The sequence below is a fragment of the Danio rerio genome, chromosome 8 (assembly GCF_049306965.1).
Source record: "Danio rerio strain Tuebingen ecotype United States chromosome 8, GRCz12tu, whole genome shotgun sequence".
Taxonomy (NCBI): Eukaryota; Metazoa; Chordata; class Actinopteri; order Cypriniformes; family Danionidae; genus Danio; species Danio rerio.
The window spans coordinates 56,655,553-56,681,665 of NC_133183.1; the positions used below are offsets into that span (position 1 = coordinate 56,655,553).

The 26,113-nt window shown below is 36.9% G+C and overlaps 1 protein-coding gene and 1 long non-coding RNA gene across 14 annotated transcripts in view; both read left to right on the plus strand.

The window, feature by feature from the left end:
* LOC141375928 (uncharacterized) overlaps positions 1-26,113 on the plus strand; it is a 386,569-nt gene that overhangs the window by 105,140 nt on the left and 255,316 nt on the right. The window lies entirely within an intron of this gene.
* The window catches only part of espn (espin), a 150,411-nt gene continuing 135,124 nt past the window's right edge, over positions 10,827-26,113 (plus strand). For 12 of the 13 annotated variants that reach the window (XR_012383783.1, XR_012383784.1, XR_012383785.1 and 9 more), the window contains exons 1-2: positions 10,827-11,635; positions 21,952-22,145. Coding sequence is in view for 9 of the 13 variants with exons in the window: in XM_073909711.1 (XP_073765812.1) it covers positions 11,342-11,635; positions 21,952-22,145 (488 nt within the window). In the remaining 4 variants the exon portion in view is untranslated. The remainder of the gene's footprint in view (positions 11,636-21,951; positions 22,146-26,113) is intronic. The other variant, NM_001123282.1, reaches the window with a different exon arrangement.

Here is a 26,113-nt window from a genome sequence, read left to right on the forward strand (position 1 = left end):
AAATATTATGGAAGTCAATGGTTGCAGGTTTCCAACATTTTTCAAAATATATCATTTTGTATATGGCAGAATAAAGAAACGCATAAAAGGTTTGAAACAAGTAAAGGGTGAGTAAATGATGACAATATGTTGCAGTAGATCAGAGTTACGCTTTGCCAGATTTTGATCATGAGGTGTGATTTATTTCTCCTTGGTTCTCTGATTTAGGCTCCGTAGGTAGTTCCGATTTGTGAATTACACTTTACATGATTTTAAATGCGTAACTAATATTAGTGGAATGGGCGGGATTGGCGGTTCTCTCTCTCTGCATCACATTGAGAGCAACAGATCGAGTTTGTTGTCAGTCGCAAACAATTAGCAGAATATTTAAATGTGTGACATTCATATAAAAATGCAATTTTATTTATGTTTAATTTGTTGCAGGATGTTTATTTTCATTACTCATTGGTTTGCAGTTCCATATAATCTACTCTGATTCAAATAGTTTTTGATGTACAGTATACTAAACAATTCTAATGAATAGTTTACAACCCAGAAAGTACATTTCTAAAAGTAGTTTATAAACCAATATGTGTTGCACTGAAAAATATAGACAGATAATGGTATTTTCAAGATCATATGTATATAATATGACGCTGGACAACAAAACTCCTAGGTTGCACAGATTTGTGGCAATAGCCAAAAATACATGAGTCAAAATTATCCATCTTTATTTTAAGCCAAAAATCTTTAAACTATTAAGTAAAGAACATGAAGATGTTTTGTAAATTTACCTCACATAAATATATGGAAACATACTTTGATGTATTTCTAAGACCTTATATTCTGCACAAGTTGTATGTATCTCAGCCAAATACTGTCCTATCCTAACAATCCTTAAGATTATTTACTCGACTCAATCCAAAATGTATCTCAATCCAAATTCAATACTATGACATAGAGAACACAATAAAGGTACAAAATCTGTCATTGGCAATACGTTTTCGTTTGTACCATACAGCTGCACATTAGGACCTTTAAGGCACACTTTTGTACCTTTAAGGTTCACTTTTGTACCCTTAAGGTACTATGAGGTACATCATTGTATTTTAGGTCTTAATATGAGCCTTTAAGGACCTGTTAGGAACAAAAACCTACCCTTTTAAGAGGTACCGCTTCAGTGATTTTGCACATTTATTTCTGAGAGTGAATGAATATCTTTGAATTAGGTTTTAAATATGTTTAATTTATGTCTAATATTCGTATTAATCTGTAATAGGTCTAAATCCGTTGTGTGCTTTTTAGTTTTTCCAAAGCAACACAATGTTAAAACATTAAAATTAAGAAAGAAAGAAAGAAAGAAAGAAAGAAAGAAAGAAACACCCGAAGCGTAATTTGTCATCCAAAAATTTAGATATACATTTATATTCAAATGCTACAAAATGTAATGTTTATAATGAGGTAAAATATAGATTTAATAAAAGACATGAATTGTTTATACAGAGGAAATCTGAAGAATTAACAACGCCATGTATTATGTAGCCTATGTGATTCGAATAAATCGAGTTGTTTATTTCACTTCAAAAACAAGCCATCGCAGTAGACAGACATAACAGAAAGCCCAAATAAAGTATGCTTCCCAAGCCAAAACCAACGCTGCTTGCAAACAGCTGTTGACGTGTAATATTGCATACTATACCCTAGGTATGTGTTGTTCAGAACCTAAAACCTTACGTGTGTGGAATGGATAAGCGGACATGCGGGGTTTCGCAAAGCGGCGCGTCTCTCACAGCATCACGCCGATACTGAAGATTCAGTTTATGTTTGTCTGTGCTTTTTCTGTAGTTGCTTTAATTACATAGCTGAGTTTAATATGCCAATACTAACCATAAGTCATTAAATAATAATACAATTATTTATATAACTCTTTGAATTAATAAGTTTTATTGGGTCAAGAATAGCGAGCAAGATTTAGTTTCTCTATAGACAAAGGTTGAAGCAAAGAGCAAATTTAATTCAGCTGAGTTTAATAGTCCTATCAGTCACTGAATATTGGTAAAATTATTAAAATAGCTCTTTCAATTAAGAAGTTTAATTGAAGCAAGAATAAAAAGCAAGGTTTAGTTTCTCTCTATGACACAGGTTGAAGCAGAGACCAATTTTAATTAATTACATTTTAATTTAATTGCATAGCTGCTTAATATCAGTCATATGGATATAGCTAACAGACAAAGGTTGAAGCAGAGACCAATGTTATTTTTTATATCAGTGTTATGTTTCTGAAAAAGCCACATCAAATACACTAAATAATACTGGTTCCTTTTTTAATTACCTTGCAAAATCATGCAGTCGTGACTCGTGCTATAGCCACAGACCCGAAAATGAAAAAATAAAATAAAAATAACAACAATCTAATCGAAATGCATGTTGCAAATATCAAAACCCAGACAAAGGCTGAAAGATGGACATACGCGTCCATCAACCAAACAATAACTTAAGCTACACCCATAGGTGAATTTCAAAACCCATCAACAACATACCTAGCATTAGCAACATCCAATCTTAATTCAAATACCCAAGCTAGAAGCCAAGCCAAATGAATGCGCATCTGGTGATGCTATGTTTCTCACAAAGACTTGTTTTCCTCATGAAATGATTCGCCGATAGTTTATGTGACGTAACATAAGTTAAAAAGCTTCCCCATCTTAACCTTGAGGCAGAAATGCGTCAGCACAGATTCAGTTTGATGGGCCGTAGGCTAGATATTTTAAACGTGTTTTCTTGATTATTTCAATATATAGTACGTTCTAGAAATGTCCTGATGTAGTATCTGAAGAAAAGACTAGGCGTAAAGTGCAATAGACCATCAGAGTCACCGCTCGCGCTGGGCACGAGAACGGCACGAGCCATGGGGACAAAAGACCAGATGGCTGTGCAATTATAATGAATTATAGATAAGGGCTCCACTTGTTCGTTTTCTACTAGTTTTAAAGTATGGATAATATGTAGCCTACCTACATTTTAATTTTATTTGTTATTACAAAGTCATATGTATGTGGTTATCATAGCGCAGTGATATTAACATCTAAAAAAAAACTGTAAATATCGTATGCAAAAAGATCGCATTGTTCGGTTTTCGCGCAAGACACTTACATGAGTTTGATAGCATGGCGACCTCTGAAAGGGCGGACACCCTCCACGCCCACAAAGCGCGTGCTTGCTCTTCATTTGCGAGCAGGCTCTCTGAGTAAAAGGGCGCTTAATACAAGCACACGTCTGAGCTTTCACAGCACGCTTTCATGGGGCATCAGAACAACGTGTTCAGGGTGGCAATTGAGAGCAGGTAAGCTTATGTGTAATACTGTGGTATTATTGCGATGAAAGTGTAGTGATTAGACCTTCTGTTTGAGTTTTCAGATTAGGCTATTCTCATTGCGCTGTAAATTATTTGTAACGTTACCTAAATGTGCTTCACATGCCATGTCTCTTTATTCGTATAACTGCTTATGTATTGTCAATAGGATATAAATGCTACGAACGTCAATATCACATTTAAAGTACAGGCAGATTTCAATATCCATAGCAATACAATACTTTAATCCGTTTATATAAACAAAACACGTTGTTTTTGTGAAAGTGTTGTCATTTAATCTGGTTATTGTCAGTCTAAACAGTAGGGTATTTCTATGCAGCCTACTTTAAAGATAAAATATGGTGAAAATAGGCCTAGATATAATCACTTTAAATGTTATGATTATTGTTGAGTGCATATAATGCAAGATTATTCGCGATATTTCATAAATTATTGCACTACACTGCAGCCTACCGATTTGTTAATGTATACAACAACCACTGCACATATACATTTGTAAATGTATGATTAATAATTTTCCCAGAACTGGGTTGCAGCTGGAAGGGCATTATCCACTCTGTAAAACATAAGCTATGCTGCATAAGTTGACTGTTCATTCCGCTGTGACGATTCCTGATTAATAAAGGGACTAATTCGAAGGAAAATGAATGATTATGACATCTATTTGTAATTACTTATTATAAAAACCTGCATGATCTATTTGCATACCCGATTATTAATAGCAACCTGTACATTAGATTTCGTCTATTTGTAAATCCCTGATTGTGGTATATCAATCTGTAAATATTACTCAAAGGTTTCTATAAGTGCACAACTTATTCCTATATTCTGCACTTGCTGCTGCACTCCTGGTTAGACCTAAAGTGCATTTCGTTGACTTGTAGTACACGTGTAATGACGATACAGTTTAATGCAATCTAATATTTCTTTTTGTCAAATAGGTTTTATTGAAGACACCGAAAATAATTCTGTTTACATATTTTGTCCACATATAACATAGGCTAATCTAAAATTTCTGAGATGCACTGAATAATCTGCACTGAACTGCACTGAAAAAAACGGTGCCTGAACAATTTTCTTTAAGAAATGTTACAAGTTATTACATAGAGACGGCAAGTATCATTTAACATAACGTTAAATTAACGTAGATTGAAATAGTCTTTTATTTTAAAACGCACTACTGATGTTTTATAGTATAACCAACAACTTTTTCAAAAAAAATTGTGACGTTGCATTTATTTATTTTATTTTAATCATAACAAAAAATGTTTATGAAAATGTGAAATTTATCTTGTTATGTTAAGCAAATATCATGCAGCTGCTATAATAATTAATTATTACTACTATTAATAATAAGATTTTGCGGTCTGAAATTGATTATGGCTAGTGCATCACACCGTGAGTAACCTGACATTTATTCAGCAAGCAATGAAGCAATTCGTTTATGTAGAATTGTGTTTAGAACACTTATTTGTAAGAGTTGGTAGTTTCGAGTAAACTAATGCACGTGATGCTTTTAACCTGATGCTTTGGTTTTTTAAGGAGATCACCTGTAGAAGGATCATAAAACTTGTTCTGCTTGAATCATTCATTTCAGTTCAGTGACCTCCATCTGCAGCACAAGTACGTATTATTCATTCATTTTCTTGTCGGCGTAGTCCCTTAATTAATCCGGGGTCGCCACAGCGGAATGAACCGCCAACTTATCCAGCACATTTTTTACGCAGCGGATGTCCATCTCTGGTAAACATCCACGCACACAAACTCATACACTACGGACAATTTAACCTACCCAATTTACCTGTACCGCATGTCATTGGACTGTGGGAAAAACCGGAGCACCCGGAGGAAACCCAGGCGAACGCAGGGAGAACATGCAAACTCCACACAGAAACGCCAACTGAACTTGCTGTGAGGCGAAAGCACAACCTACTTCGCCACTGCATCGCCAAGTAAGTATTAATGAGAGTAAATTCTGCTGTGTTCTTTTTTAGAATGCAATGAGAAGTGCATAAATATCTTGCATTTGGCTGCAGTACAGTAGCCTATACAAACACCTTTACACTTACATGGTGTTGTACGCATGTTTACAGTGCATTACAGTCTACAGTGTTGGTGTAATGTCACAATAAATTAGTCAATATTTAATTTACATTATTCATTTAAAACGATGGGACAGTGGCTAACACTGACGCCTCACAACAAGAAGGTCGCTGGTTCAAGTCCCAGCTGGGCCAGCTGGCATTTCTGTGTGCAGTTTGCATGTTCTCCCCGTGTTGGCGTGGGTTTCCTCTGGGTGCTCCGTTTTCTCCCACAGTTCAAATACATGCACTAAAGGTGAATTGAATAAACTAAATTGGCCATAGTGTATGAGTGGGTGGAAATGATTGCGTATGAATGTTTCCCAGTGCTGGGTTGCGGCTGAAAGGGCATCCGCACTGAAAAAAATGATGTCTGCAAAACTGTTGCAAACAATTTATATGAGTTGAGTTTAAACAAACAAATTAATTTTAGTAAATTTTTACTTAATTTGTTTGTTTATATTAAGCTTAAATAAATTGTTTACAACCGCTTAACTTTTAACTTTTAGTAAATCCGTAAAACATATGACGGAACCTCTGATAAATAAGTGACTAAAAGCCGAAAGAAAGTGTATGAATGAATTTAAAACGACAATAAGTAATGGATACAATGTAGTTACAGATTAACAAGTAACTGATTTGTGTGGACGTTTGAACAAGCACATTCATGCCATGCAGACATGGAATACAGCGTGTTACAATGTTGCAATTAAGTTACATTTAAGTAGGAAAAGTTCTAATGACTGATACAAAGTAGATTGTCAGTCAGTTTTGTTTACTTATGAATGCCCAAGCTTATAGGCTTGTCTCACAGTCTAGGGTACTAGCCTATATAATGCATATTGTAACGCACAAAACTCTTCTAAACTACTCTAAACTAGCCTAAACGACTCTTCTAAACTTTCACTTCTAAACTATCTACTCTTATGAACGCAAGAGCGGGCCCCTTTTCAAAATGTTATGACTGTTGCGGCCTTGTCCACAGGTGATAATTAAAGATTGCATGTTGATATGTGTCCTTTAATTTGCAAAAGTTGTTTAATTTTTAACTGTCTTTCTTCTTGCCTCTTTCTAGTAACATAAGTTGCAAATCACTGCTCCAAACGTAGCCTATATGTGAACTATATGTAGAAACTGTTTCTTAAGAACTGTTATATTATAAACTGTGGATTTCTAATAAAAGGTTTGGTAACACTTTTACTTTAGGGCGTGTTCCATGTAAGAGAACAAACTATAGTAATTACAGTTAATTATGTCATATAGCCTAGTATATGCATATATAGTATATAGTTCCTTGCAGTTAAATGAATAGTTAAACCTGAACAAGGAAAAGTTAAGATAAAGTGTAAGCATATACTGTTTTTGAGAAGTCAACACATTTTGTTGATCCTAGAACGTTATTAATGTCCGAAAATGTAATCTGCCCATACCCACCTAACCTTAATCGTCAATGATATTTAACATAAACCTGGTCAGAACTGATTAGAATGTTATGGTATACCTAACAAAGGGTTAGGAGATAAAAATAAGTGAAATGATCATATTTTTGTTGCACAGCACTAGTTGCATGTAGTGAATGTGACGCATTTCTTATAATAAAATATATAGGCTTCATATGCTAAAACGGTTTAGGGGTAGTTATTAATTTAATTTGTTTGATGAAGTTCTATACTTTGTATCTAAAGAGAATCACAACGTGTGAGTGAGTGAGTGAGTGAGTGAGTGAGTGAGTGAGTATGTGTGTGTGTGTGCAGAATGCGAAATAAACATATTTTTCTACTTGGCTTCTGTGTCTTCATTGCTAACATCAAATCAAATAAGCTTCCAGAAAATAAAGAATTTCCATTCCTCTGTTGTGGTGTCTTATTTTAAATATCTGCTCAATTGTTTCTATATTAAATATTTACTTTATTATTTGCAACTTCAAGCAGATCTTCAACATGTTATCTTTAACTTGGTCTGAGCGCTAAGGTCTTGTTTTTGTTCGCAGATTTTGTTCTCAATGCTCTGTAAAAAAAATTAATCATTAAAGCTCCTTGAGGTAACCATTGAATATAATTTATACAATGTTTTAGCTTACCATATTATCCTGAGATTTGAAAAAAAAACAGAAGGGTATGAAAGTAAAGAAGGGTTTGCATGTATTTAAATATAACACATTTATACAGTCTTTTATATTATTTCACGAAGCCCATACGATCTCATCTGAGCGGCGCTAATGAATGGCACGCGCTGAGGCAGATGGGCCACAGTGAGGAACAACACGGTGTGAAGGAACGACAAATAAACGACAATAAAAATTAATTTTAAACTTGATTTAGTTAGAAAAATCAAACAAACAAACAGCCTACATGTAAAAAAAAAATAAAGCATCTATATTCTTTTAAATGAATGACATCATGACGCGCTGCAACAATACTAAAATAAAGGTCAAATGGAAATCAATGCTGAAAGAAAAGAAGAAATTAAATTATTTTTCAATCAATAACAAAAATTATGTGCAATGCATGAAGGAAAATGACAATTCAAACATCTCATTTTTTAACAACATACACTGTAACCTAATGTAGGCTTTTCTTAATAAAAATCAGGAATTAAAGTGCATCTAATGTGTTTTAGAGTGAAGATTGTGCATACAAGAATGCGGTGTCTGTTTCCCAGCTCTCTATGGATAAGGTTGAAGCAGTCTAGGAACAGTCCCATGCGGGATTGGCAGCAGATGGCGAGCACAATGGAGTTTCAGTTGGCCTAATTGGAGGGAAATTTGAATAACTGTCACACGCTCGGCGCGTGCACTTTATATCCCTCTTTTCCCATGCTCTCTTCCTTTCAGAGGGGTGACCGTTAGATTGTCTCTCTGAACTGCTCCTGATAGCCTACTTTCACACGGGTAATTCGAGAGGAATTTTTCCAATATCCGTTGGACAAAGATGAGACAAAGCTCATTTAACTGCTGGCTTGACCTAAATCTTTGATAGTGCACACAAAGATGTTCACAACAATGATGTTAAATAAAAGTGAATAGGTAAACTTGGGTCACAAAACTCAACATGTAAAATATGCACTTGAAATTAATCTTGACAAGTTATAGCCTGTAAAAGAGGTCGACCATTATTTGTTTATCTTTGACTCTATTCTAATTATATTAATGAATCAAAATTCCGTAAATAAAATATAATTATTTTTATTTACATTTTAAAAATTATTTTAGATTTTTCAAGTTTCACATTTCCAATATGATCTGTATTTTAATATGATTGTTTTAAAAGTCAGTTGTTTTTGGCTGGAACAAAAGCATTTTGTTTTCTAAAACAATTTTAAAGATTACTATTTTTAGTCCCCTTAATAAATGTATATATTTTATACAGAATTCAGTGATTTATACAAATCACTTTTGTCCATTGACTTGCCTAATGAATCTTGTCTCAAAATAGCCTAAATTATTTATTAGATATTAGTTATTAAAACAATTAGGCCAACGTTTGAAAATAAAAAATGGTCTCCGTTAAACAGCTCTTGGGAAATGGGATAATAAATTTGACTTCAACTGTATAGATCTATAAAGTTTAAATTAAGTAAAACGCTGTATTTGTGTGTTTAAAACGGTATTTATTACTTTATTAAGCTATTGTGCCTACTTTTATAGTTTTAAATATTTATTTTATTATTCAAAAGGTATAGTTTGGGTTTTAAAATAATATTTTAAACATTTGTAATTACCCCACAACACAACACTGTAAAAAAGTTATTTCTGATTAATTTAATTTGGATACATTTTGCTGGTGTAACAACAGACAATACAGCTTTATGAGATGCGTATTTGACTCTTTGTAAGCGCTGCGCGACTATCACTCAACCAAAGGTCTGAGCTGTCCTGTGAGACTAGTCATGCAACAGTCCCTGAGGGATTATCCATTAATAAGCCTGGCTCGTGCGCCTCGGAATAGTTAAATAGATGCGGATGGCACGCGCCAGGCACGAGACTGACGCCAAATGGTTGATCAGCATAAAGCACGCGCCGGCTCCAGCTGTTGCGCTTTTGGAGAAACTGGTGTTGTGTGTCGGTTGCATAAAAATGCAGTAGCCTATAAGCTTTAGAAGTAGCAAATGATTTATTCATCGAGTAAACATGATTAAAAAGCCGTATTGTTGAAAACACCCTGCACTTTATTGTAAATAAAGAAATCAAAATAAGAATCGTCCTTATAATTCTACCTACATGAGTGATTCAGGCTCGAGAAATGCGCATGTATTTAAAATTATTTAAAAACAAAAATTAAGCATTCTAAAATAGTCATGGACATAAATCGTTAATTATTTATCAAGGCACAAAGGTAGATTTAAAAAGTACAACTAAAAAAAGGGCCGACTACTGGGAGAACTCGACCACAAGGTCAGTCATGCCCATCTAAATTTTAACTTATAGATTATTTGAAGCAATTAGAAAAATAAAAATATATAAGCAGTAACTATAGAGTGATCCAGTCTATTATCCTGAAGAGTCAAATAAAAAGATGTGCATTGTTTAGCTATGGTAAAATACATTATTATTATTATTATTATTATTAGAACGGTTACTTGACAATGAATGTAATAAGAAAAAAACTATTTAACACACTGAAAAAAATCCTGGTGGCCTTAATGTTTAAGCTGATTTAAATTAACCTTATGAGTCTATTAAACCAATATTATGTTAAACTGACAGCTTGGGTAACTTATAAAATTAAGTACATGATTAACTTAGTTGAATAAGTTACAATTAACTAAATCATATGCTGACAGGACTAATTGATCATATAATTTTTTACAGTGTTGTAATAGCCATAAAAAGCATCAGATCTCCACCTCAGTATTGGGAACAAACTAGCATTAAAATGTAAGCAAGTCTGATTAATTACTGACATTCAATTTGTCGACTAAAACGTACATTCTCTATAATAAACAAACTATTGAGCGAGCCTGCCATCTATTGGTAAAACGGGGCCTACAAACCATTTCAGGTGATAAAACCAGCAGGTGGCACCTGCGCGTTCGAAAATACAGGCACACTGATAACATTACATTTAAACATGTGGAATGATGCTAATAATAATAATAGCAATAATAATAATGATGATAATAATAATAATAATATATTTTTCTTTTGTTCTGCAAAGACAGGTTGAAAACATAGGCTATTAATAAATATATATATTTATCCTCATAACATAAAAAACTCGATCAAAGTAACAAATCGCATGACGTCATGAACATCAATAGGAAAATGTGCATTAAATTAAAAACTTTAAATAAGAAAACAATTAAGCAGACATCCCTTAACCAAACAGCGTCATCATGACGCGCTGTCCCTTTAACATCTGAGCCGATTTGAGTGGGGCCAACATGTTAGAGTTCTCCTCCCCTTAATGGATTATTCACAAGTTCAGTCCCTCAAGGCTTCTGAACGAACCGTTTGACAACAGGCCAAATAGCCTACTTCGCATAACGCGCTAGGGACCCATGGTTTTGTGGGGACGTTGTTTAGTTCGGTCTGTGTGCCGTTAGGAATCGAGGAGAGCAACAGGTGAAATGCTACGAGTGCGCAGACAAAGTATAGTCAATAGGATGGGTACATTCACAGACGACTAGGATCGTGAAGAAATGCTTGGCTTGTCTTCTGTGCGCACAGTGAATGGAGGTAGGCCTGCTTTACGCCTCATGATAAGTCATACTGTAATGTCGCAACATATGCCCTAGATATAGGTCAAGTACCGTTATGGTGTGGTGACTCAAACAAAGAGGGATGGACGGAACAAAGTGACACCCTTACCGGGAGGCTGCGCGGAAAACGCTTTCTGTAGTGTGGACTAATAATAACTGACGCTTAATGGTGCGCTAATAGTCATTTGTTTGGAGGCGCTGCATCATCATGGTGGTTGAAAGGACACTTCTCGCTGCGAGGCAAGGGGATGTGCAAACTCTGAAAGTACAATTCGCGGAGAAAGTACTCAACGGCGACGTGAAAGATGTGCTGGGAGCGACTCCCGTACACCACGCCGCCCGAGCAGGGAAGCTCACCTGTCTGCGGTATTTGGTGGATGAAGCGGGTTTACCGGCGAACAGCCTGGCGAGAAACGGCGCGAGTCCTGCGCATGACGCCGCAGCCACGGGCAACCTGACCTGCCTGCAGTGGCTCGTGACGCATGGAGGATGTCGAGCGGCTGTGAGTATTTTATAACTCTTTTACCGGTTTACTTTAAGGTGTGCAGTTAAAGCCAAAACTTTTAGCCCTTCTGTGATTTAAAAAAAAAAAATTCCTAAATGATGTTGAAAATTTACATAGTAGGCTATTTCCTAAATGTTTTTCTTCTGGAGAAAGTCTTATTTCTTTTATTTAGGCTAGAATGAAAACAGTTATACAATTTTGTACTCCATTTTAAGGTCAATATTAGTAGCTTCCTTAATATATCACAATGTTTTAATTAAGTTAAGCCTTTAAATGTCACTTTAAGCTGAATACTGGTATGTTGAAAATGATCTAGTCAAATATTATTTACTGTAATGGCAAAGATAAAATAAATCTGTTATTATAAATGAGTTATTAAAACTATTATGTTTATAAATGTGTTTAAAAATTCTCTCCATTCAACAGAAATTGGGGAAAATATACAGGGGGGCTAATAATTCTGACTACAACAGCGTGACAACAACAACACATAATGGTACAACAGTTGCTCTGTGGAAGATGCTTTTGAATGATACCTGATCCCTAATAATAACCAAAAACTGCAAATATAGAATCATTTTAATTTTATTGATTAAAAATCACACTGACTTTTAATCAAACATCTCTGTTCACAATGCTGGAGTTAAATAGGGTTATATTTTTAACCGTATATGTAAACAGCTTTGATATGGCAAGAGAAAAATGGTTCAGATTAGGGCTGCAGCTAGTAATTATTTAGTCACTTTATTATCACTTTATTTTGATGGTCCGTTTGTTGAATTTAAGTTACATTGCATCTACATGCCAACTCATTCTCATTACCATAAGTAGACTGACAGGTTGGGGTTAGGGTTAGTGTAAGTTGACATGTACTGGCAAAGTTTCTTAATTAAATGTCTGTTGAATGTCTGTTTTAACAGATATTAAGCTGGCAGTCTACTAATACTCAAATGGACCATCAAAATAAAGTGTTACCAATTATTTTAATAATCAATGAGTTGACCACTGTAATGAATTGAATAAAGTGTGTGATTGAATAATCGATTACTCGGATAAGCTTTTCACATTTTCTCTTAAGATCTTGTGACTGAAATTTAGCAGAGCAGTAATAAGTGTATAAAAGCCCATCATCACAGGTTCACACACACATTATTTATTTTTTGTAATCGTTAAAAATGATCAATCCTTTTATAAATGTCAGATATAGTTCAGATTTACATTTATTTACTATCATAATGCTTAGTTTTGAGACAACTGTTAGTCATAAATCAGACTTTAAAAAAAATATATATAATAAAATTTTAGAGGGGTGACACTGTGGCATGTTCGCCTCACAGCAAGAAGGTCGCTGGTTCGTGCCTCGGCTGGGTCAGTTGTCATTTCTGTGTGGAGTTTGCATGTTCTCCCCGTGTTAGCGTGGGTTTCCTCTGGGTGCTCCGGTTTCCCCCACAGTCTAAAGACATGTGGTACAGGGGAATTGTTTATAGTATATGTGTGTGAATGAGTGTGCGCGGATGTTTCCCAGTGATGGGTTGCGGCTGGAAGGGCATCCGCTGCGTAAAACATATGCTGGATAAGTTGGCAGTTCATTCTGCTGTGGCAACCCCTGATTAATAAGGAGACTAAGCCGAAAAGAAAATGAATGAATGAAATTTTACAGGGGCGGCACGGTGGGTAGTGCTGTCATCTCATAGCAAGAAGGTTGTTGGTTCGAGCCCCAGGTGGGTCATTGCCATTTCTGTATAGAGTTTGCATGTTCTCCCTGTGTTGGCATGGGTTTCGTCCAGGTGTTCCGGTTCCCCCAGAGTCCAAAGACGTGCTATAGGTGAACTGGATGAACTAAATTGTCCGTTGTGTTTGTGTGTATGTCCTGGTCCTCCAGGTTTAAGGTTGAGCGTAACGACCCACCTCATAAAAATAAGATGTTACGAAACACCAACGTGGTGCGGCTAAAAATATCAAGTTCGATATGAACAGCCCTGGAAGTAAGTAATTAAGTAACAAATTTAGAGATTACCATACTAAAAAAGACGATTCATTGGATTTTCTCTATTTTCTTTAAGGTAAGTGGTTGCAAATAATTGATATGGGATGCATTTAAACAAACAAAGAAAGCTGAACATTGCTTAATTTTATATATTCAGCTCATTGCAAACACTTCCCTTTAATAAACTCGGCAAATCCAATGAATCATCAACAGATTTGCAACGTTTCAAAAAATAAAATTGAAATGACTTCAAATTGAATCATTTACATGCGTGTTTGTGGTGTCCGAATGGTATTTATAGGCTCACTGGTTTAAAAAAAACATTGGTTTGTTAACACAGTCGCTATTGGACCACCTCATTCCCACCTTCCCCCCTTACCAGTCATGCCTAATTGGCTTTTAAAATCACTAAGCTTGTTGTGTCTTTTACCAGCATAAATAAAGCAGCGTAATGAAGTGTAATGGAGACAGCCCTTAAATATATGTCCAGCATCATCACTGGTGTGTAAACTTCTTTCATCTAATCGTCACCTTATATCTTATTAGTCGGAGAGTTTCATTTAACCTCCAGTCTTCGTGGGCAAAGAGTTTACTCAACACAGCGTTCCCGAGGTCGTGCTAAGAGTGTGACTTTAGTTTAGCCGCTTGACCCGTGCTGTGGATAATACCGTCTTTATGGAGTCAAGTGTGTGATTCATGCATGGAGTGTTATGGAATGAAGCCAGTGTGTTCTTGGAGCTAAGAGCGATCAGACTGGTGTAATCTGCACATGTAAAAATAGCAACAAGTAATGATTCAATGTGAGTTGAGCGTCTTTATTCATTTGCTATTTTTTCGGGGGGGGGATCATGGTTTTTGATGGCTTCCATAAATATTTTATTTTGAGATTTTACTGGAATATTAAATTCAAGATTATTTTTATAGCACTTTTCACAATAATTATTATAATAATTATAATAATATTATTGTTTCAAACAATACGGGGATGGGCGAAGCAGTGGTGCAGTAGGTAGTGCTGTCGCCTCACAGCAAGAAGGTCGCTGGGTTGCTGGTTTGATCCTCGGCTCAGTTGGCGTTTCTGTGTGGAGTTTGCATGTTCTCCCTGCGTTCGCGTGGGTTTCCTTAGGGTGCTCAGGTTTCCCCCCCAGTCCAAAGACATGCGGTACAGGTGAGTTGGGTAAGCTAAATTGTCCGTTCTGTATGAGTGTGTGGGTGGATGTTTCCCAGAAATTGGTTGCGGCTGGAAGGGCATCTGCTGCGTAAAAACTTGCTGGATTAATAAAATGAGAAGCCATAAATGAGAAGGCTCTACCTCCTTTACTCAACTTTGCTGTTCTAGGTACTACCAGAAGCCCTGAGTTTTGAGATCTTAAAGAGCGGGTTGGATTGTAGCAAGACAAAAGGTTGAAAATTTACTTTTGCACCATTGGACATGCTTGATTTAATGTTGTTTTTATTACTAATTGTATTTGATTTTTTAATTTATTATAGTTTTTTTTAAAGTGTGAAATAGAACATGTGCTGTTCTGTTTGCACGCTCAGACAAGGGAATGAACATGGACATGTAAAGTCATCTTTTATCTTTTCATCTGTTTAGCTTAAAGTGGATAAATGGCAATATTATACTTTCAAAAATGTGTTCAGATGCGGTGGAAAGTGATTATGCACAAATAAGGTGCAGTAAACCAAAGTCTTTATTAAACTACCTTTTGTCAGAGATTCCTTTAACTTTACATTTTAAAAGTTACATCTAAATTTAACAATTGGGGAAGGTTGGAGTCAAATTAGGTCCCGACCAATATCAAAAGCAAATCTACGCCCTTGACTCTTACAAATTAGTACCAAAATCTGAAGATGATTATTTTCTCAATAATCAAGTATTTCATTATGTACAAACTACTAATGCGAGACAGTGGCGTAGTAGGTAGTGCTGTCGCCTCACAGCAAGAAGGTCGCTGAGTCACTGGTTCGATCCTTGGCTCAGCTGGCGTTTCTGTGTGGAGTTTGCATGTTCTCCCTGCGTTCGCGTGGGTTTCTTCCGGGTGCTCAGGTTTCCCCCAAAGACATGCAGTACAGGTGAATTAGGTAGGATAAATTGTCCGTAGTGTACACTGAAAAAAATTATTCAAAGATGATTCCTTGGATTAATCAATTTTTTTTACGTTAAGTGGTTGTAAACAATTTATTTGGGTTAAATTTAAACAAACAAATTAAGTTGAACATTATTAAACTTAATTTGTTTGTCTAAATTCAACACAAATAAATTGTTTGCAACAGTTCTGCATGCAACACTTTTTTCTGTGTATGAGTGTGTGTGGCTGTTTCCCAAAGATGGGTTGCGGCTGGAAGGGCATCCGCTGCGTAAAAACTTGCTGGATAAGTTGGCGGTTCATTCCGCTGTGGCGACCCCGGATTAATAAAGGGACTAAGCCGACAAGAAAATGAATGAATGAACAAACTTGTAATTTAAGAAAACTTGGTGCTATTTTAAGATCATTCAGAATGTGTACATAAATGTTTTATAAACTATACAAATTAGCATTCACATATCTTATTATTCAGGCGTTTAATAATAGTTATTACAATGTTACCGAATTAACAGCATTTTAAGATTACAGAAAATTTTCACAAATTTCAAAGAGTCTGCCTTGTTAAGGCATTAACTGAAACTAAAGTCTGCTCACTTGAGGTTTATTTCATGCAGTCATGAGTGTAATGTCACACTGGTAGCTAACTTACGTAATTGTAAATACAGATCATGTGTCATTCTCTGTTGGAGGAACTTTTGTTTTCTGTTTGAAACAAAATGAAAGAATATTTTTTAAATCTGAGAAATAAGCACATAGCATAAGTCCCCATTTGACTGTACACTACCTGACAAAAGTATTGTCGCCTATCCAAGTTTTAGAAACAACAAATTATATCTTGACCTCTAGTTGATCATTTGGTATCAGAGGTGGCTTATATGAAAGGCAAAGGACTCTAAATTATGCTTATTTTATCAAAATAAAATATGATCATGGATTTTTTATGATTTAATTAAGACAGTAAGGTCTGACTTTACTTAGATAACAGTCTTGTCACTTAACAGAAATAAAGTACAGTGTAGAATATAAAGAAAAAAATAATAATATAGTATATGACTCCCATGAGCTTGGAGGACTGCATCCATACATCTCTGCAATGACTCAGATAACTTATTAATAAAGTCATCTGGAATGGCAAAGAAAGTGTTCTTGCATCAAGATTCTTTGGATTAATACTCCCTATTTTACCCCAGACATGCTCAATAATGTTCATGTCTGGTGACTGGGCTGGCCAATCCCGAAGCACCTTGACCCTCTTTGCTTTCAGGAACTTTGATATGAAGGCTGAAGTATGAGAAGGTGCGCTGAAGAATTTGCCCTCTTATGTGGTTTGTAATGTAATGGGCAGCACAAATGTCTTGATACCTGTGTTGCCATCCACTCTGCAGATCTCTCGCACTCCCCTATACTGAATGTAACCCCAAACCACGATTTTTCCTTCACCAAACTTGACCGATTTCTTGAAAATATTAGCTCCATGTGGGTTCCAGTAGTCTTCTGCAGTATTTGTCTAGATTGGGATGCAGCTCAACTGATGATTACAACTGGGATGGACAGCAAGTGTACATTATTTGAGTCTATGATGAAAAAATACAACACAGTTCCTTCGTTCATTTAGTTGTTGAATGTTTTGGTCAGTTTAGATGAAATAGTTTTTACAAATGAAAAGACACTGTAAAAAATATCTGTAAATTAGCAGTTTTCCATATTTTGTGATTCATGTTTTAATTTTCCACCTTTATTTATGCTTTCGAATCGCATTATGAGATCTTGATCTTTCTTCTGACAACTTTTAACCTAAAAACAATGAAATAAGTGACTTTAATTAACATTTCTAAAAGGTTAAAGTGATATATTGTCTGGGTTGGTGTTGTATATTACAGTACAAAAACCTTAAAATAACCTTTCAGTTTCTGTTACTTTACAGATTTATTTCTTTATTTATTATTTCTTATACTTGATATTATTTTAAAGTACTAAAATGTCACTTTTCTTAAACTCTAGAGTTGAATTTTCAACATCAAAAGTCGACAGCTGAGATCCCATAATGCAATTTACAACCGTAAATAAACGGAAATCATGTTAAAATTTGGAAACTTTTAATTAACAGACATTGTTTACAGTTTGCATGTACAAGTAACTCTAATAGTGTTTGTTAGCCCAATCATTAGGTCTAGTGGTACCTAGCCACTTCAATAAAATGTTAAAAATGCAGTCGGCGTAATGAAAAGGAAACCAGAGCTCCTGCTGTTGTTCTTTTTTTCCCTTCTATGCACATGCAGTAGTGGAAGTTATCTCTGCCATCAATGGGGAGCGGGACGTCTACAGCAGGGCTTCACGTTACATTATTGTGTTTCATACCTGCACTGCAAGCTGAATGACAACATAATAAACTTTGACCAGTTAAACTTGATCCAGCATGAGAATCTGGATCAGTGCATGTACTGAAAAACATTATATAATGTGAATATCGTCTCATAGCGTAAATCGCCCAGGCTTTATTATTTTTTGTTCTTGAATAATGCAAGTATTGACATAATACAAAACAAATAACCGAATTTTTGCACTTATTTAAGAAACCCTTTATACCAGGGGTGTCCAAACTCGGTCCCCGAGGGCCCTGTTGCTCTGTTGAACTCACTTGGGACAGTGATGCCTGCAGCAGTAGGGCTGTACGCACTGTGCGTATCTACTATGAGAGAACACAAATTAATGCAGCTTTTTTATTTATTTATTTTAAATATAATATTTACACAGTATACACTACGATATATTGACAAAGCAGGAAAGAATGAAAATAAATACACGTTTGTGTGTTTTAAGGTGTGTATGTACTTGCATGGTGGGAGATGGGTAAAGAAATAGATTGGCTTTAGTTTTGGTGGCCGTTTTTCAGCACTAAAAAATACAATAGCTATTGTTTCTATATATTGTTTATATATATATATATATATATATATTGTGTGTGTATATTGTATCTGTGTGTGTGTTTGTGTGTACATGTTTTTGTGACAAATCAGGACACAAATCTGTATAATGATATGACACAGGTATTACAAAAATGAGGTGAAATATGAGGACATTGGTGACGTCCTCATTTCTCAAAATGCTTATAAATCCTACAGAATGAGTTTAATCAGAGAGTAAAGCTGCACACAGTCTCCTGTGATGGTTGGGTTTAGGGGTGGGGTGGGGTGGGGGCAATACAATATACGGTTTGGACTGTATAAAATGAATGGAAACCTATGTAATGTCCCCACTTTTCACAAAAACAAACATGTGTGTGTGTGTGTGTGTGTGTTGTTTTTGCTCTTATATATATAAAATAAATAAATAAATAAATAAATAAATAAATAAATAAATAAATAAATAAATAAAATAAAATTGAGACATTCGCTAGCAGATAACGGACCAACAAAAATATTAATAATAAGATGCAAATTATACCAACTAAAAGGGGCAACACCTTTAGAATAAGATAGACAGCCTGTGTATGTGTGTGTTAATACCTAAATCTTTGTTTTCTGCCTTAAGATAAATGCACTTCTCTATAAATAGCAACATAAAGCATCAGAGTATATGGGACAGTAATTGTTTAACAGTAATTTACCTTTTATTGCCAGAGTTACTACCTGTAATGATTACATAAAATCAATTACTTTATTTTTTGCGCTACACAATTTTATACAAATCCTACTTGTTTTACAGTTAAATACTGTTTCCTTTTATTACAGCAAAACACTGGCTATTTTAGTTATTTACCGCATAATCTACAGCAGGCAGTTCATTCCGTTGTTGCGATCATTAATGAATAAAGGGACTAAGCCAAAGGAAAATGAATGAATGAATAATCTACAGCAAGGGTTAACAGTGGACCTTATTTATGGCCGTTTTCTGTTTTGTAAACTATTTCTGATAAAGTCTACTCAACTCAGCTAGTAATTTACGTTGATTGTCCATGCACTTCATAGGGATTAGTAAAAAAGTGGTTTTGAATATAAAAATGCTGGCTTCCACACTATCGATTTGTGTCGGGTCTAGGGATGCACTGATATGGATTTTTTGGCCGATATTGAGAACTGATAACTCTTAAGATTTGAAGGCAGAGAGCCAATATACTATAGCCGATAATTATAAATATTTCAAAATGTTATATTTTTATACAGTGTACAACTGATATTAATTTTAAAACGTCATAAAAGTTTGAACTGCTCTTATGAACTGAATAGCTTACTCAAAGCAAAAAAGCTATAATTTCAAAATTGCAAGGTGATTATATAGACCTAGATTCATGATTTTACAGCATGCCAAAAATAAACGATTTTCTTCTCTTCATAGCAAATTAACAAAATGCAACTTGACTGTTGTATAAATAATTAGTTAAAAAACAAAATGGCACCTAATTAACAAACAAGTTTAATAAATATGTCCTAAGTAAAAATGAAAGAACTAAGAACTGAAACCAGCTCAAATGTACATATGTACAAATATGTAATGTCCGAAAAGGCGTTTTAAGAGGTGTTTTCACAGTTCAGAGCCATCGTAGAAGCGAAAAGCTGAATACAGATTGTATTACTTTAGAAAATGCAGCATAAATTCGTCTTAGATTCTTTTGAACACATGTAGGTGCTGCTTGTCAATCAGACAACGCTTCTTTGCTTGTTCTTGCTGTCAATTGTGGGAAATTATAGATAAAAAGTTTATTATAAACCGATATGAGTTTGAAACTCATATCGATGTGTGTGACAAAGCCGAGTCAGATTTGCCCTCAGAGTCAGATTTTGATGCAACACCTAAGAATTGAGCACAGATGACTTTATGAAAAACACTGCATAATATAAAGACAGAATGTGACTGTAACACGGGGGGTGACACTGACAACAGAAGTAGGATCCATGTGCAGGTTTATTAAGAGTCAGGCAAGCAATGGTCAACACAGGTGCAAACAGATGTATAGATGCAGTCCAGAATCGTAGTCAAATAACAGGCGAGAGGTCGTAAGGCAGGCGACAGACTAGGACAAGAGGCTAACAAGGCTAAGGTCTAAACACAGGAAAACAAGACAAGGATAACGCGTTGTAATGTCACTTTACAGCTAACAAGACTCTGCAGTGTTAATGAGTGAGTGTGTTGCTTAAATAGTGTGTGTAATCAGTCGTTGACAATCCTCAGGTGGTGCGAGTGTAATCAGTCTAAATGAGGAAGCATGTGTGTCTGTAAGCGGCGGATCTGACTACAAGGCGGATTTGTAGTCCATGGTTATGTGAGTGAGATCCAGCGATCTTATGAAGTACGATCGCTGGTAATCGTGACAGTGACAGGGGGTTGAGAACCCCTATGCTGGAATCAGTGTCTGGCACACCTCTCCCCTCTGCTGCTGTGAAGAGCGGCTCTGTTGGCTCACTATGTGTGTGCGCATGGTAATTGCCATCACATGCACTCGTTATAATCATTATAAATATGCCTATCAAACTGAATACAATCTTACATCAACAACACATCGCAAGCAACACGCTGATAAGAACAAATAATCATATTGGATTACAAACAACCCAACGAGTTGTTTAGCATGTGTGCATCGTTGCTGTTGTGTTTACACATGTAATATTTTTCCTGAGGCGATTTAAAACAAAATACACAATGGCACTCTATGAAACATATCGTCAATGATAAGGAACATGGTTACTTACTGAGATATTAGTGCCCAGCAATACCACACAAAGAAAGGATGGACTTTGAAGGCATAAACTATGTGAGGTAAGCTCCATTATAGTCAAGTCTGCACATGTTCCGCCCACGCATGCACAAGGCAGATAGTTGTGTACAATTACGTAATTTATCAGCTTAAAGATATCAGCCTAATTTTGACATCGGACCGATAACGATAACCTTAAACATAGCATTTATCGGCCGATAACGATATGGCCACCGATATATCGTGTATCCCTAGTTGGGACAACTAGAAGGAATTCAGTTAACATTAGTTTTTACAAATTTAAGTGGATTGAACCTAAAATAATTACGTTGTGCCAATCAAACTCAAAAATAGTCTTGTTTCAGCGCATTCTAAATAAGTAGTTTGAACAAACAGCAACAACAAAATGTTTTGGTGTACAACTAATGTATAATCTTTACATTGTGGCTGCATCACCACCTTGGGAGTGGATCCATTTGTAATTATTCAGTGGTCTGTTGTCAATCATTCCTTGCATATTAATTATTCTTTATGTTGTTTACAGGATAAGGACAGCTCTGGGGCGACTGTCCTGCATCTGGCGTCTCGATTCAGCCATCATGAGATCATCGATTGGTTGCTCAAAAGTGAGGAGGGGGATCCTACTGTTGCCACGGATACGGGGGCGTTGCCTGTTCATTATGCTGCCGCTAAAGGGGACTTACCCTCGCTAAGGCTGCTATTGGAACACAGCCCACAGTAAGATCATGTAGTGTTTATTAATGTGAAAGATTTGTTTGGAAGAACTTAATTTAAGGGTTATGAGTGGTTTGAAGGTATGAACCAAATTTTGGATCAACACTTTACGATGTTCTTGATGAAACAATAAAGTGCTGAGTAGGAATAAGTGATATTCGAGTTTTGAAATGGCAGTAAATTGGCATCCCAGGCTCAAGCTACTCATACAGGGTGTTAATATAGTAGTGTTTTCAAATGCAAGCGTAAAAGAAAAGTGCTCTACGATCATAATTTCACCTTGAACTGTGCTTCACTGGACTTGAACTGTGCATTTTTTAGTACAGCAACATACAAATTGAGCTATCAAGCAAACTGACCCCAGCAGAACAGTTTTGAGATAGAAAGGTGAGGCAAATGTATTCGGTTAAAAATCTTAGACACCGTTAAATTGTTTTGTGTTACTTATTTAATGTCGCGCTATGAAATCACCACAAAATAGTCATTTATCTGTTGATATGTCTCTTTAAATATCATTTGTTTGAAAGGAACTGATTTTGTTGGCGTCATACTGTCCCGTTAAGCAAAGATATAGATAAACTGATTGGGGAAGTAGGGAGATCCAAGAGAGTAATCACAGAGAGGCTGGGTTCAGGGCAGGCAGCAAACAATCATGGTAGATAAACAGGGCAGTGTCGAGGAAGGCAGCAAACTATCAGAGAACAGAAACAGTCCAGTCAATACACAGGTAGGCAACCAGTACAAAGAAAACACTCAGAGTTGATGGCTAGGGCAAATCAAAACTTTGCACTGAGCTGTAGAAAGACTGGGCTATTAATACAAACATTGAATAAAATCAGCTGTGAAGTAATCAGTCCCAGGGATGGTGGGATATGTGGTCCAAATATTTCCAGACTAAACGTACTCACACTATGTACAGTTGCCTTGAACCACGCCGAAGCACGCTTGTTCCTCCTCCCTGTCTGACCCGACAGCCTGCACTCACATTGCATCTGAGCCGAAGCACGCTTACATCATTGATGATACGCTGTTCAGTTTAACAGTAGAGAATCGCTCTCGCTCAGCACAGTGGAGATTTCTTTAGTTATATCATTAAAATCGTTTGATATGCAGTGACACGCTGTCAAATAATTTGCTGAACAGATCAGCCACTTTTGATGTTCATAAATATTCATAAAGTCCTCGTGCTGCAGGAATTAGGAGGTTTGCTGAAGGTGCAGCTGTCGTGCAGTGAGGGGTTTGCGTCTTTGATAAACTACGACTGTTTGTGTTCATTGAACAGTAAGAATGATTATTAAATCCATATGAAACAGTCCTTGAAAAATCACGTCTCCTTTTCAGTTTCGGGCTCAGGCGCGTTTTGCACTCACACTACAAGTGTACCATGCTAAAGCCCAAGTGAACCACACTCTGGTACACCTCTTCTAACCGGGCTAGGGCCAGCCAACTGAACCGCACCTGAACCTGATTCAGAGCACTTACACTTCTCAAACGAACAGAGAAATGCGCCTGGGCACGGTTCTGATAGCATAGTGTGAGTGCGCCCTAAAACTCAGATGACTGATCCCTCAGTTGGCATGAGAAAAGACCAGGTTTGGCATTCGCAGCACCCTGCAATGTTCATTTTCCCAGAAGTTGCAGTCAAACATACATTTTTGTGTTTTCAAAAAAAAGTAGGCTGAAGCACATATTTCCAATCAGCCTGTGTTGCAAATGGGATATCTTTTGCCCATTTAATTGTTTGACAGCTAAAAACAGGATTTGGGTGTTTGCAAAAATATAAGGCATCATGCCTTACTGAACAGTAATTACCATTAAGTGTCCAAACTCCAGTCCAGTAATGTCTCAATAAAAGGGCTCCACTTTTGGTATCTTTATAAGATGTAAAATTAGTCTTTTGTGTCTCCAAAATGTGTCTATGAAGTTTCAAGCTAGAGGTCTGCATTAAATAAATTTCAGAATAAATCGCGGAAGTGGTCGGTAACGAGTTTAATTTGGGACGGGAGCGGGCTGTCTAGCAATATCGCGGATATTGCTATGCGAATGAGAGAGAGAGAGAGCTTTGCCTGTGTGTGTGCTTGGTGCTTGTGTGTGTGTATGTTAGTGCGCGTGCACGCGAATGAGAGAGAGAGAGAGCTTTCCCAGATAGTAAAATACACTCGGGCCAGTTCCGGCTAGATTCTCGCCTGCCGGAGACTTACCACTTGGCCCGGCTCTGGCTGCCGGACTCGGGCCGGATGCTTGTGGACTCACTGCCCGATTCCCGAGAGTAATGTGCGCTGCGACCTGGAGCTGGCGCGACTCAGATTTTATATACCTTTATATAAAACCTTTTGGTATTACATTGGTACTTGATACATGGTATTACAAGCCTTTGAGTTGATATAACAGCAAACGCTTGTGTGTCTGCTTGGTGCTTGTGTGTGTGTTAGTGCACGTGCGCGCGTATGAGAGAGAGAGAGAGCTTTGTCTGTGTGTGTGAGTTTATACAGACAGCTTGGCTGTCTGGACTGTATAGCTGGGTGATTTTCGGTTTTGTTTAGCGGGATCGGGCGCGGCGGGCAGAAAACGGGGCGGGTCGGGCAGCGGGACAACAAATTCTTAATATAAGCGGGAGTGGTCGGGTTCGGGCTAAAACCTGGCGGGTGCGGGCGGGAGCAGGATTCAAAATTTAGTCCCGCGCAGATCTCTATTTCAAGTCAAAATACATAATGTAAATATTAGAGGGAACTATGGCTGTTTTATTGCCTGTGCCTTTAAATGAAAATAAGCCGGTTCTCCCCACCCACTCAAAGTAGGTTCTCCCTGACCACTCTTTGAACATTTTTCTTCAGAGAAGGTTAACCAGGTTCTGATATCAGGATAAACACAGAAAAACGACAAACAGGACTCAGACACGATAAAACAGAGTCCCACAGTCATAAATACTACAGTAAGATGAATGAGAAACACACGAGTTGAGCAGTTTTTGCTTATCTACTCTCAGTAATTGTGACAGAATGGTCACCAAACATATGTTAACATAAATGTAATGCGATCAGTATAGCTAAGATACTGTACAAAATAATCCTGATTCAATGTCGACAAACTGGGACTCTTTTTGTGTGATCGAAGCGTTCTCGATTATGGTTGCGTACACTATGCAGCTGTGGTGATTCAGGGTGTGGAATGTGACGTACCTAGTGGACCCTTTTTGGTAAGCAGAACTGCTGCTGAGGGATGAACCAAATGCCAGGTTAAGGTTTCTGACATCGCTGCTCATCAGACTTCATAAAAGGTGTTGGTTGATATAGACAGCAGGACTTTCGCACTGGAAGTTGGCACCCGACAAGGAGTGTGTATTAACTCACCTGCCAAATCAACTAACCCAGAAAATGAATGGCATTGGAGCATCGGGCCCATAAGCCATCGACCGAAGGAGGAAGAGGGGCCGAACAGCTCCAGATGGCATGCCCCGACGAGTAAGAGGTGGTACTGAAGCCCAGGGTGTTGGCCCAGATGGAGCCGCCGCAGGGGCAGTTCTTAGTTGTAGTAGCAAATATTGAAACGAGAGCTCTGAAGGCCTCAGTGAAGAAGCATTCCATGTGAACACCAGTTGAACATGGGTGAGCCGGTCCTAAGGGAGTGCAGTGCCATCCATTTTTAGATCTAGTTGATTTGGCAGGTGAGTTGTTACACACTCTGTGGCGGGTGCTGACTTTTATGGCCAAAGTCCTGCTGTCTATTGTAACCAACACCTTTTATGGGGTCTGATGAGCGTCGGCATTGGGTGCCTTAATCCAGTGTTCGGTTCATCCCACAGCACCAGTTCTCTTTTTTTTTTCTTTTTTTCAGGTTCTGCAGGTTGCAATGTCCCAAATTTTGATTGCTAATCTTAAGCCAGTTATAATGGTTTGTTTCGGTTCAATTTGGAATTTCCCAAACCAATCGCAGAGCCCAGGGGATCAGAGTGAGTGCTCTGACTTGGCCCA